General features: G+C 36.1%; 1 protein-coding gene across 1 annotated transcript in view; it reads left to right on the top strand.

Annotated features, from left to right (window-relative positions):
* MYCBP2 (MYC binding protein 2) overlaps nucleotides 1-14,557 on the top strand; it is a 169,279-nt gene that overhangs the window by 53,208 nt on the left and 101,514 nt on the right. The window contains exons 18-20 of the mRNA XM_065744087.1: nucleotides 4,242-4,349; nucleotides 8,065-8,184; nucleotides 8,613-8,694. Of these exons, the coding sequence (XP_065600159.1) occupies nucleotides 4,242-4,349; nucleotides 8,065-8,184; nucleotides 8,613-8,694 (310 nt within the window). The remainder of the gene's footprint in view (nucleotides 1-4,241; nucleotides 4,350-8,064; nucleotides 8,185-8,612; nucleotides 8,695-14,557) is intronic.

Raw genomic sequence — 14,557 nt, 5'->3', positions numbered from 1 at the left:
CAATTTTAGAACTCACATTTGCCTCAGACTTGATTAGAACAGTTGTTTTATATCCAATGTTTTAGTTTGTGTATATATGCAGAAATGCATCTTTTATGTTTAACAATATGTAAACAGTGAAGTATTCAGAAGGGAAAAAGTACCTAAATTAATCTTATTACAAATGCTAATTCAGTTTGATTTTTGCAACCTTTCAAATTGTCCTGAATACTTCTGTTGGCTTATCTGTATTTCTTTTTCCGTTTGAAGAAGTTCTAATGATTTTTCTTCCCCATCGGATTTATTTATAAATTCAGTAGAAAATACAGAGAAAGAGAATACAGGAAGAGAAATGTAAGCTGTTATTACTTTCAGCATTTTGAACAAAAAGAAGCAAGCTTAGCAGGGAGCAGTAAAACAAAAATTAACCTTCGTGTCTGCATCACAGTGTCATTGAACATAACTATTTCCGCAGGGAGCTGCTACTTACCTGTAAATCAGTTTCAAAGAAATGTGCACCTTAACCAGTTATCCATGCCTTGTTAGGAATATTAAGGTGTTATATTTTTTGTTCTTTTTTACTTTAAAGCATATAGCCTGTTTTATTTTCTGGTCACCTTTTAAGTTTACCTACTGTTGAGCTGTTTTTTTCTATGTTAAGAATTTGTCAACATATATATTTGTTTAATTATCTATTTTTCTTTTACAAGTATTCAAGTGGCCAAAAATAAGGTTTAACAATAGAAAATACCATCCAAGCTAGGAATCAGTTACTAACTATGTACAGAAGGGTTACTGGTAATACACTGATGAGTTAGGGAATAGAGATTGCCTGTGCAACCTCAATTTTTACTGTGTAAATTAGTACTTCCTGATGCAACTTCTCATTACATAATTACATACTGTGTTTTCAGGTAACCCGCTACATTCAGTGCATAGATTATACCTTGTGGCCATTTGAAATCTTTGAGTCTTCTGTAATTACAGCCAGTCAAATAGCAGTTGTGCAGGGAAAGATACTAGAGGAAATCAAATATGAGTAAGACCAATTCAAACAGAAAATGCTGTGGAAGTTCTGCTTAAGTGCTGAGATGGACTAGAATGCAAAAACACATACATGTGTGTATGATGTTAATTCACTGCCAGACAAAGTTCATTTTGAAAGACCTGGACCCTATAGAATTCATGAGGAAAAAGGGCAGAAAAAAAAGAGCTAATCTTGATGTTTCTAGTTTGGGATGTTTGATTTGACAGCTGTAGAAAAACTTTCTATAAAAACTATTGGGAGAGAGTGAATATCATTTGCATCATATTGCAACTGATTTAAAATAGCAGCATTATGGTCTGCTAGTGATTCCTCTTGCTTTAACCTGAGCTACAAGAAATAACTGAATAATAGGTTATTATTCCTCTTGTAGATCTACATTAGACACTTCTGTAAGAGGTTTTCAAATTATGTTCTGCATTTTTAACAAAATAAAGGAAGCATCTGATGTATGGCTGAAACGTTTCACCAGAATAGTTAATAGTACCTAACTTCTTCCTTTATACAGACAACCTTGGATGTAAGTGGAGATAGGATAGGATCTTTGTGAATTGCTTATGTGATGCTACCCATATTAGTTTGGAGGGTAGGAGATTCTTTACAGCACGACTGAACATGCAGGCATCATAATGTAATCAAAATGTAGGCGTTTCCTGTTATTTTCTCCTTCTTAAGTTACAGATCTAACATTCTCTTACGTTCTCTTAATTTCTTGGATACAAATTATTATAAAATAAAGAAATACTGCATTTAACTTAATTTTAGTTGAGTTTTTTGAAGTAAAGATAAATTCTGCTTTGGTCAGAAGGTCAGATGCTGTTATAGAGCCATATTGACTACAGGGGTGTGGCTTGGCAATTGTAGGGCAGCAGTGTGGTTCTGTGTGCCAGAGCTGACATTCTTTAATGCATTCCCAATATTCTTTGTCTCCCAAATTTCCTGTAATTGTTTTACTCACCTTAGCAGGCTTTTCTTCCTTCTGATCTATAATTCTCTCTCTTTTGCCGTATTTGCTCTTAACACCAAAGTGCCCAAGATTGCCTTTGGGACTGCATATGTTAGACAGGTGTTTCCTGGAATTGTGCAGTTTTTTTGCCTAAATTTTCTGGAGATCATATCTTCTGTTTGATTATCCACAAAGATCTTAGACCTAAATGCTTCTTTGCATTTCTTGGAAATACGTATTTACATATATATATATATATATGTATATATATATATAAAGCTTTTTTTTTTTTTTTGCAAATATTTTCTAATATGAGTTTAACTTTTGTCATCCTATTAGGTCCATTCTCCATTTCATTAACTTTTTATTTCATTGGGAACTTCTCAGTAGTAGGCAAATCCCTGTCTTTCATTGCTGTCATGCTTAAATTCCAGTCTAGTTTCTCTTGCTATTCATCAAGTTTAGCTCTGTATCTTTTATCCTCCAAGCTTTCCTAGCTTTCGTAACCTGCTTGTCATTTCTCTTTCCCCGTCCTTGACTTTTCCCGGTCTGCATCTCCCCTCCAACTTGGAAAGAGGAAATATGATAACATTTTTGTGTGAATCTAAACACTAGGAAGTGAGATGCTAAGCACAGCAAGTGACGTGGCAGAAGGTAATCTTTATAAAAAATGTTAACTGAGCATTTGGGGTAATATTATGTATCTGTTAAACAGAAGCTCTGATTGAGAGGAAACTGTAAAATGTAGTTTAAAAAAAAAAGCAAGACATCTGGAGGAAGAATCTTTCATGATGATGGTAAATCAAATCATTATACTTGGTCATCAGGAGAAGTTAGTTCACTTTAACAAGTGAACCTGTTCTGGTTGAACTAGGATGAAGGTACTCCAGGTAAATGTGGTAGAACTTAAACAAATATATTTGCTGTATGTAAAAACATACTCAGAGATTGAGATTTTTGGCCATTAACTAGCACATGTAGGAAACACAAAGCAAGAAGGAAAGACAGTAGTTGATTTTGAACACTCTTATTGTTTCTCTTCTAAGACAGTGCTAATATTTGTCAGCTTCCTTGGATTTGTCCTAGCTTCCATTTAAGTTTCTGTTCATTCTAATCCATGTCAGTGAAGGATCTGATGGATTAAAGTGAACAGCAGGAAGCTTGAGACAGTGAGCATTAATGGAAAGTTAGCCTAAATTAATTTGTCAATAAATATTAGTTAAAAAAATAGAGTATTGGTCTTGGGTAAGAAGAAAGAGCATTTATTTTTTTTGAAGTTTCACATAAGACATTTATAACATGTCACATGTAAACATATACATATAACATGTCACAAAGCCTGATTTGAGATTTTGGTTTTCTGTTTTTTTCTTTTAAAAGTCCATTTATGGACTGAGTTTGGAGACTTGTGGAATAGTGGCAGAAATATTAGTTGCTAATGATTCATAATTTCCACTGAATGTCAGACTACCAGAATTAGGAGATGCTTCCAAAGAAATTCCTGATGGCAGATTTAACCTTTAAATTAGACCAGAAAATACAGATTGAAGCACAAATTGCTTTCCTGTGATACATAGAATCATCTTCACCAGTGCTTACATCTAGATTTTTAAGTTCAGAGAAAATGTTAAATAAATACATTACTGCTTTCTTCAAATGTGAATCTTTTTTTGAAGACTTAACCTTTAGTTTGAAGGGGAAACATTCTAAGAATAGCCTAAATAGGTTACAAAATTGATAGGAAGATAAGAAAAAAAATCATATACTTTGAATATTTTTTTCTTGGAACAGATATTTTTGGATTGCTATTTCCTTTATGATTAATAACTGAAATTAAGTACAATAATAACAAATAGTTATATGGTTGCACTGTTTATTATAAATTTAGCATTGATAGGGTGATATTATTGCAAATTAGCAGTTTTGAAACTAATATTTTAGAACGTAAGGCATGGTAATTAATCTTTTTACTTGTTAAAGACAGCATTGTGTGTTTATTATCATTATGAGTCTGCCTTTCCATTACTTGGAGTATAGTTGCATACTTAACAAATTCAGGTTAGGCTGACATTGTGGGATATTCACTGTTTCCTTTAATATCTTGGTTTTGTTGTCAAGAAGTAATGATTTTCTTTTCATTTGGACCTTCTGAATTTAGATAAACAAGTTTATTATATAATTTTTTCCTATTGATTTTAATTTTAATTTTGTTTAACACACTGTTTTCATTTTGTGAGCTTTCCTATGCATGTGCAAAATGTTTCTCCTCAGGCCCCCTTGTATTTCCTGGTCCTATTTTTATGAACCATCGAGAACAGGCTCTAGCCAGAATCAGACCCCATCCAGCACAGCTAAAGCATAAGCGGGACAAGCACAAAGGTATTTGGTCTTCCTTATTGGCTAGGGTGGAAAAAAGCTGATACTCCCACCTTACCTCTTCCATGCACTCAATCTGTCTTTTTCAAAGAAATGCACAAAATGGCTTCTGCCTTCTTGTTAGTACTTTGTTTCCTGAGGAGAAAGAGAACACATTTGTATGTTGAGTTTTTTTAAAAAAGGGTAAATGTTTGGTACTCTGCGTCATCTTTGTTTTCCTTTCCTTTTTTCTTTTTAAATTTTGCTGTTTTTCTGTCTTCTCTCATTTCTGAGGCTATCTCATTCCTAAAGTTCTTAAAGTTTACTGTAGGAAACTTAAATGCCTTCCAGTGTCTCAGCTGTGACATGTGCACTGCGGTTGGTATTTTTTCTTTTCTTCCTTTTCTTTTTTGAACTTGTGTGGTGTAACTGAGGTAATTCCTGTAACGTATCAACTCAAGAGTTGTTAATTCTGTCCTAGAGTTTTTCATGGTTAAGCCATCTATTAACAAGCCTTCAATGAAAACCAGATACTTGAAATAATACAAATCGTCTTCTTTGAGAATTTAAGTAAGGAGATGTTTTTGTCATTTATGACAGTTAGTGGAAAGGAGCAGATACCATGTTCTTTGATAATGATGGATTACTTTGAAACTTAGTAAGAATCTGTTTGTTCTTTATTCTCATTTTTCAACAAGGTAGTGACTTCTTGTCCTTGTTTCAGCTAAAAGAGTACCGATTGCACCCTGATGTTCAGTTGTTGCTGAGTGATGGGAGCACTGGGGCCAGGGTGGGCTAGTTGGCAGGGAAGAGCTGCTGCCATGATGGCGTAGCGGATGGGGTGGAACCAGGACAGGTGCTTGAATTAGATCAAAGGTTGTTTCATACCATGTGACACCAGGTGGAAGGCCATAAAGCTGTGAGCAGTTGGACAGAGCTGTCCTGCTGCTCAGAGATTGGCTGGATGTCAGTAGGTGGTGGGTGAGATGTTGCGTTGCTGACAGGGCATCTGTGGTGGGCAGTTCCATGTTCCTCTTCTGTCTTAGTAAGTAGTTTTTATCTCAACCCACAAGTTCTGTTTTGTTTCCTGTTCTCTCCCTTATACCACCTGGTAGAGAGAGGGTGTGCAAACAGTTGTATGGCACTGAACACTGCCGGGTTAAACCACAACACTTCCCAGTCTGAATCTCCAGAGCCTGGAGACTTCGTGTTTGGGGATCTTAAGCAGCAAAGAATAATTATAGTTTGCAGAAGTCTGTACATTGAGTGGAAATTAAAAAAAAAAGTTAGCTTCTCAAGTCAGTAAAGGTTTTGTAATTCTAAAGATATATGAAAAAAAATAACTCTCAGAAGGGCAAGTTAGAAGGAGCTGAACCTGCATGGGTGGAACAATATATGTATGAATGATTTTGTAAATGCTGATACAAAATTGTTCAAGAAAATTTCACTGCAATTTACCTTTTACCAGTTTAGGGGTAAGGATGTGGTAGTTTGAAGCACTTATTGGAGAAAAACACTTAACGTGCGCCAGTAGTGATACAAAAATTCTGAATAGAATTTTTATTGAATTTGTAATCAGAATGAAAGTTTATTAATGCAGTTTCATAAACGTCATGCATTTCAGATTCTACATACCAGTTTTCACCTAACCTCTGTAGCCACCTTTCAGGAATTCAGTGGACTTAGACTATTTTTCTACCCTTTTAGGAGGGATGACTTTTCTTAATTCCTAGAAAATACTGTCAGGTGATGCATTTTTTGTTTTGTGATAGCAGTAGAGAACTTCTAAGTAAGTTTCACAGTAGAAAAGATTCTCTTCAGTAATTCAAAAATTTCTAAGGAAAAAGCTTAGAGGGGGAGTTGCTATTTTTAGTAATTAAAGTAGTTATAACAGTTACTTCACTTTCCTGACTGTGTAAGATATAAAAGCTCAAAAACCATCTTTAGGAAGTTGTTTGTAGCACACACCCCTCAGTGCTAGCAGCAGGAAGCAGTTGGGAGTTTCCCCTCAGTGCTTTGCTCTATTTTATGGAAAGAAAGTTTCTGTTCAGTGCAAGTCTAGTTGGATAGTACTGAAAGTACTAACTTGTTTTGCTTACAACATTCAATTTATTCAACTAGAATAGTAGCTTTTCTTTGTCTGTGCTTCCCCTTGAAAAGTTGCTTTGATAATATTTCTAATGCGATATGTACTATTGTTTAAGAAAAAGAAAACATGCCTTTGCAGTTATTTATATTGATTCATCAGGGCACATTGTGCAAATAAGCCTTCTGCATCTTCCCTTTACCCACATAACTGAAGAAATGTTGAGTCTCTGTTGCTTCCATTCTTGCCTTATTAAAGGCTTAGAAAAATCCACCTTTGGAACTCAAAAATGCTGACTCAGTGGATGTTTTTCCTTTAAAATAAACTTGCTTCTTTGATAAAGGAATACAAAATATGTTTCATATGAATGTTATTTTCTCTACATCTTACGCAACGGTATTTAACATTACCATATTATACTTAAGGCAACATGCTAGTTTCATTGAAGGAAGCACATGCTGCCCCATCACATGCTTATTGGACATGCCCATTCCTAGCAAATGACTGTTAAGTGCATTTGCACAGGAGCTTTATTTGTTGTTATTGTCATCAGTGATAGAGGGAGAAGAGAGAGGTGAACTCCAAGAACTTTTCACTTGGCACTGTTCCTGTTTGAAAAGCTGGTGTGAAACAAGGAAGCAGTAATTAGGTTCTTACTGAATACATTTTTCTGGTCGCAGTAGTAGCCCTTAGAATCATCTCTGGATTATACAGGCATATAGAATTTAACACAAAAATAGGCATAAAATGTTATGTTAGGACTAGTTCCTTAGAAGTGCACTTTCTTTAGAGCTTTTATTGGCAGCTTTCTTCACAGGTATAGATGTTCTAATGGCGATGAATGTGCTCTCTTTCTCTGTCATGTTGTTTTATTCTGCTAGTATTATGTAACCACTTTCCCTTGTGACCCTGTGTATAATTGTTAGCAGACTTTAACGTATTGTTTTCTGAAGGAGTGTGGCTTTCAAGATGCTCATAAACAGAACAATTATTTGTCACTTCTGTGCTTTTATCTGATGCAAGGACTGTTTGACTATAAGAATCAATAACACACTTTATTCTTTATGAAAGAAACCACAAAATGTCTAGAAATTGCATCTTAGGAAACAGATGTAGTAGTAGTGGGTATGTCAGTGTTGTTAGACATACTCTTCACATAGTATCTTAGAGAGCTAGTTAGGTGAAAGAAGGGCTGTATGGCTAGGTTGGAGTCAAGTAAAATTGTTAACAAATGTTGAATAAACCAGACCGGGTATACTTACCATGTTCAATTACAGTGCCTTCTGTGTAATTGGTAATATTATTTCTTTGAAGAACAAAAATGATGGTTATTAAACAAAAATTCTGAAGTTTTTTTTCAGTTTTCTGTTTCTCTCATTGTTCTTGTCTGCTATTTGGTAGTTTCTGCTTTAGAGGATGTGTTATTTTCCTTTTATGTGTGTAACTTTGATGCAGCAGATTGTTTAGAAGTAGTTTCTGTCATCTTTCACATCTACTTTGATCCTTTGTCTTGAGCTGTTTCTCTCAATATTCCATGAGTCCCTTCTCGTACCTTACAAATGAAAGGGCGGGGGGTTGCTTACTGTTCTCATTTCTTCTTCTATTGTGACATTTTTGGAAGACACAGGATATAATTACAAGTTTTGTTTATAGACGGAAGTGGAGAAAGAGGTGAGAAGGATGCAAGCAAAATTACAACCTATCCACCAGGGGCTGTCCGCTTTGACTGTGAGCTGAGAGCTGTACAAGTCAGTTGTGGATTTCACCATTCAGGTACAAATAAATAAATGTTAGCTGTAGCGTAAATTTCTCGTTGTTTGTGGGGTTGTTGTTTTTTTTGTTTGTTTGTTTTATGTTCTGATACATGTTTTCACTACCTTGTGTTTAATGTTCAATACGGGTATACATGGAAGGGTTGAAAAAGGCTACAGTATCATTTTGTAGCCTAATACACTGTCCTTCAACAGTGCAAGGAACTAGAAATATCATATATAGAATTATATGTAAGCTTTTAAGGAATTTTTGAGCCTTTTTGTAACATCTGAATGGTCATCTGCTAGGGATTCTAGCTGTGATGGATTGTGGAAGATAGTAGTGTTTAGTAGAGATTGTTAACCATGCTGCTCAGAAGGACTAACTGGCACTGATGCACATTAGCATGGATATCTCTGAAAAATATTGGTATTTTTGTTTGTTTTCAGTGATTTTGATGGAAAATGGTGATGTTTACACATTTGGATATGGGCAACATGGGCAACTTGGACATGGTGATGTTAATTCCAGGTAAGCTGGGAATCACAAGACAAGATCGTATATTGCTGTACTGCTGTTTAAAAAGTGGTGAAATTTTTCTGTTACTCTCTAGCTAGGAGGTGGGAAAACTCATATATTGTCCAAATGAGGTTTATGAACTCTCATTTTGCATTTATTCCTCATAACCTTTCTGGGTAGAAAGACTGTTATCCGATACTATACTATTGTACTCTGTAGGTAATTTGTTTAATACATGAAGGCTTGTATACATAGCTTTTGTAACTGTGTTTAAAATGCTTCTTTCTCTTCACTTCTCTGTACCTACAAGAGAATTACACTGAAATATCTTTAAGGTTTGTTAGGTTTGTAAAATATTACATATGCAGTAATTCTAATAGTGTGAAGTTGTAATCTTAGATTAATATGCTTCTCTTACATTACTAGCAGTAATTCGCTTATTATGATTCTTGTTTGTAATTATTAATAATAATAAAACTCATTTTTGTTTATTATTAACCTTCAAAAGTCAGTCTGTATGTATGAGTCTCAGCTGCAAGTTGTATATGCTCATAGCATGAAAGTGACTTGCAGGATTTTGTGGTCAGTGGAAATAAAAGAAGTCAGCAGAGTCTGGAGAGCTATTTGACTAACCAAAAGCTGCTTATCAACTTCAGTTATGCTCAGTAACTCTGTAAAATATATTGACTTGATCTCCATTGACTACAGTGAGAGCACAGACAACTGCATACAGGTGGTTTTAGTGGGAAGCTGAATTTTCACCCTTAATATCTCATCTGCTCACTCAAGTTGACAATCAGTGTACTACTGTAAAAAAAAAAATCAGTAGTGGTATTCTTTGGGCATACACACACGTGCATACTATAGATGGGACTTTGAATAGCAGGAATCATTGAGACTTTGTTTCTGTTCAGTAATGCCCAGTATCCTTATGAAAAAAGACATATTGAGTGCAGCATCCACAGTCCGTCTTCAGTTCTCTTGTTTCTCTTGTAGCAGTGAGGTGAAATTGCTTGTACATCTGTCCTCCTAATCTCTTTTGAGACTTCCAAGTCATTTCTTTTGTCAAGTTTCTGAAGAAATCATCTTCATCTTAAAATTTTAATTGTATTTGATAAACGAAGGAAGAGAGGGAAGGAAGGATGAAGGTTTACTGGGAACATTACTTTGCATTGGTTGCTGTGCCTAAAGGTATTCTCTAAACTGTTACCCTTACTCAGGCTGCATTGGATGGGTGAATGCAGTCTGTGTTTCTGCCTGTGGTAGAGCCATATCACAGACAAATAGTCCTTTTAGTTCCTAATTTGTGAATACTTGAAGTTACAGCAACTTTAGTAAGCTCTTTAAGTCGCTACCAGGTCAAGGTTAGATGTTCTTCTAAAGACCAAATTGGTGCATGGCATTTGTACTGGTAACTGTGTCCCATTTCCAACTTGGATGAAATCACTTGGCTTTTTGGTGGATATCAGGACTATCTACCCTATTTGTCAGAATTACAGGCAGTAAACACTGCATTTGTTGCTTATATAGACAGACTAGATAAAAACTGAATGTAGTTCCAGATGAAGTCCTAGAAGAGAACTTAAAACATCCTGTGTCAAGGGATAGTGCCTGACCAGTTCTAGAAGCTGAGGAGGTACAAGCAGCTTGGTGCTGACCTTTGTATCATTCTACAGCATATCCCAGACAGTGCCTGAAAGGAGCCTTGAAGAAATTGGGCATATGTCCTGTGCATGAGAACTGGCTATAAGTACTATATTGCTGTTTAGCACCATCATTCAGATGATGATTTCCTCATTGATGTACTTCTTTTTCCAGCTTTTAAGTAGAGATCACTCCTCTGTCCTCACAGTAAGGGACTCAGAAAAGGAAACAGGGAATCCTTATGCAGAGTTCCACCTCAGTTGGGACGCACTGGTGCTCAGATGGCCAGCTCCAGCCAGGTCAGTGTTATGTCAGTCATGCAGTGTGTCACATTGCCTGTATTGACCTCAGGAAGACCATTGTCTTCTGAATCAAGGAACTGATAAATCTACTATGTTTCCAGGAGAGGGAAAAAATAAAAATAAAAATAAAAAATGAGGACATACAGTGTAGGTAGCCTAGCTAATAATGGGGCCCCTGAAAACAAGAACTGACAGGACATGTGCAACAGTTGTCATTTTCATCTGAGTCAGCCATCTTCATTACTAGATAATGCAATGATGTAAGTTTCTGGGCAGCATGTATCCTTTCAGAAACTTCAGTCTTGCAGCATAAAAATTCAGTAGTGAGTCTTGTAAATGTTTAACTATTTTGGATTCTGCACACTTGTCCAGATGTATCTTTCTCCTTATTAAGAGGATTCTGAACTCCAGCTTTGGACTGGTAAACACTGCAAATTCTTTAATCCACTTCAGTCAGAATGAGGCATATTACATGCCCTAGAATGATTTCAGACAATTTTCTATGTTCACAAGCTAACAAAACAGCAGATGAAAAGGATGACATGATTCTCAATAAACTGTTATTAGAACTGAAATAGTATGGAGGAGTAAGCAACAGGAACAAGGTAGTGTTACTTCATTTTCTTCAACTAAAACTTGAGTCACTCACAGATGCAAATGCTCTGGTTCCCGGGAGACAATTTTTTCCATACCAGCATAATAGGATTATTAAACTAATCTGAGTAGACTTTCTGTTATGAAGTTTAGGCAGTAGGTGTTGATGATGATATTCACTCCATGAAGAATTAACAGTTTCTTCTTATTTCCTTTTCAAAGTAGTTACTAAATGGGTGAATAGAAACTTAGTGGAAGCAAGAAACACTGTTATCTACTCCTGGTAAAAAACAAAACAAAACAAAAAAAACCAACACTACATATATTTGGGTAAGCAAGGGGCTGTTTCTTGCTGGTGCTTCTCTCAAGAAGCTCTGACTTAAAGCTTCAGGATCTTTTTATTACTGTTCAAACTTTGCCTGCATTTCTTAAGCCAGCTGTTGATTTAAGCACTACTTTAGCAAGCACATGACATGGTTTATACATATCTGAGGTGTGGGGGACAAAGTGGAGAGGCCAGACTCTTTTCAGCAGTGTGTGGAGACAGGACAAGGGGGAACGGACAGAAACTGCAGCACAGGAGGTTCCGCACGAATGTGCGCAAGAACTTCTTTACGGTGAGGGTGACGGAGCACTGGCACAGGCTGCACAGGGGGGTTGTGGAGTCTCCTTCTCTGGAGATATTCAAGACCCGCCTGGACGCCTACCTGTGCAACCTGGTGTAGGGAACCTTGCTTTGGCAGGGGGGTTGGACTCAATGATCTCTTGAGGTCCCTTCCAACCCCTATGATTCTATGGAAGTCAAGTTCCAGTAATGAAACCACTGAAGTAGGACAAAACTTAGATATCTTTGTTTCCAAAGGGTCAACAGTAAGAGGGCAGAATTAATTGAGCAGACCCTCCATGCACAGCCATCTGTGTTCTATTTGTAGACAAAGTGGAAAGATTATACCCTATTAATATTTCCAGAATAAAGCATGTTGTGTAAGGCTCTATTTCTAGATGCCTTGTCTGATTAATTTGCTTCAGTGGTGCTGCACAGCTCTTATTTACATATTTCCACCAAACTCTGTTACATCTAAAATATAAAAATCTCCACCTTCTTACCCCTGTACTATCCAACTCTGCCTGCAGTTAAGTTTTTCTGTTTTCCTTTGAGACACTCCACAGTAACAGCCCATGGAGAACCTGAATTTACAGCACCACTATCAGCATCCCCAAGTGAAATTCTATTGTGTTTTACAGCCAGCTCTGGCTGGACAAGTACCATGGACAGCGATGGTTCGAACCGCTGCTGTGAGATGTAATCTGCTGCCAGAAATGCTTACCCTTCAGGACAGAGAAGGGATTCAGCATGGGTAGTCTGAATTGCATTTGGACTTTCTGTGAGATCTTGAGTTATCTGATGAATGAGTATCTGCTATTGTTCACACAGCAATCTGAAGTTACCCCAAGGGATCTCTCTCAGATAGCAATGTATATAGTTGGGCTTGCTTATGTCAAGTGCCTGCATTGTATCCAGAACCACATATTTCAACACCTTCTGAGAAGAATAATTCTCAAATTCAGGAAGCCTACTTGTCAAAACTTTTGCCAAAGGGTCTCCCAGACTCCTCATTGTCTACGTGCAGGTTTTCTGTTCACTTTCCATGGCATAGGAAAATACTCAATTGTATCACAGATTTTAAACTCCATATAAGTGACTTAAACCTGGTTATTGTATTTTGCCGTTTTTTTCCTCCTTCTATGAAGTGAAAAATATTATTGTTCTGAAATCTTACTGTATTGTGATGTATTCTAAATGGCTAAGAATTTCCATATTCATTTCCGTTGTAGATATCCCATTTCAAAAGCTGAATTGTCTTAATATAAGGGCTATGAAAGAGGATAATGTGCTATGTGTGCCTATGTTAATTGCTTCTCCACTCTTGCTCTGATGCAACTAAGCAAATTGTTGGATTTAGTTATCAAAATATATATTATATTTGTGAAATTAGAAGATGCCTTCTGGCCATCTGTACAGTGAGATTAACAGAAACATGCACTTGAAGAAAGGAGCAACTCTTATTCCTTGAAATTTTTCATGTCTCCCATACAGTATACCCTTAACTCTCTGAGAGTTTTATACTCATCATGGGGTTAGTACTGCAAGAAAGCTTGGGAAAGGAAACTTGTAGATTCTTGCCCTTGTGTGCTCTATGTAACAGTATAAGCAGTCCTTTAGTATAATTCTGTCTCCAAGAAATACCAGTTCACATTTTAACATGCTTTAGGCATATATGTACTGACATGTCTTAACGAATTCCTTATTTTAGGATAAGTAGGTTTGGTGAAAATAGGTTTTATGCATCAAATAGATCGAATGTTCCTTCTTTCTTTGTCAGAATAAAATTTTAGTTCTGTACCTACAGCTTTCACAGTGCTGAGGGGAGAAAAAAAATGCATCTAAGTTTTTGAAAGTTAAAAAATCTTTCATGGGAATTTTTCCTTTTAACAGGAATGCTTTTGTATTTATTCTGGATTAGATTTTTTTTCTGTTTTTGTACCTTTTTGAGCGTTCTTTTAAGATTTTAAAATGTTTTGTCATTACTGCTGCTAATCTTAGCTCCCTGTATTTGTGTATTGTCTTATTGGCAGCCAGACCCACATGCATTTAGGCCAACCAAGTCTTCTAAATTTACAAATGTTGTGTTGTACATCCGTAACAAATCCTATGCTGCACTTCATCTTTTCATCTCTATCCACTGCAAGCAATGTTTTCCACAAAGGAATTACTTATTTTTGTTACAGTTACATTCTCTCTCTTTCAGGTCATTATCCATTCCTCATACTCTATATCTCTGTTTTGCATTTCCATGTGTCTGCATCTTCCTTTCTCTTAGAATTCATAGTGTCTCCTTCCTTCTAATTTCTTGATTTTGGTTTTGCTCAGCCAAAAGCAGAATGCTCAGATAACCCACCTTCTTGCACATCAGCTGCTAAACAATTGCTAGGGAAATGTGGGCTGATGATTTTTTTTATTTCAGTATAGGACAACCTGCACACTTTGGAAAGTGTATGTTTAGAAGTAAGTTCATATAGTACTGCTGTTCTCTAAGGTCAGGGTTCCCAAACATGTAGTTATTCCGGAGTCACTTGTTCATTAAATTCATTCATTCTAAGTCTGAAGTAATTTTGATGTATAGGTAGACATTCATTATGGGATTCAAATTCTAATACTATTCTTCCAGGCTTTTTTGCATCTATTCTACTGTGGTTTAGACAGAAATCGTAGTTATATCTCATAATTCTTTTTTTTTTTTTGTCTTTCCTTCTATTTCTATTCTAAATACTCA

Source organism: Cyrtonyx montezumae, unplaced genomic scaffold (assembly GCF_038088225.1).
Source record: "Cyrtonyx montezumae isolate F1298 unplaced genomic scaffold, pur_monq_1.0 scaffold_3, whole genome shotgun sequence".
Lineage (NCBI taxonomy): Eukaryota > Metazoa > Chordata > Aves > Galliformes > Odontophoridae > Cyrtonyx > Cyrtonyx montezumae.
This window is presented reverse-complemented; position numbering and strand designations above follow the sequence as displayed.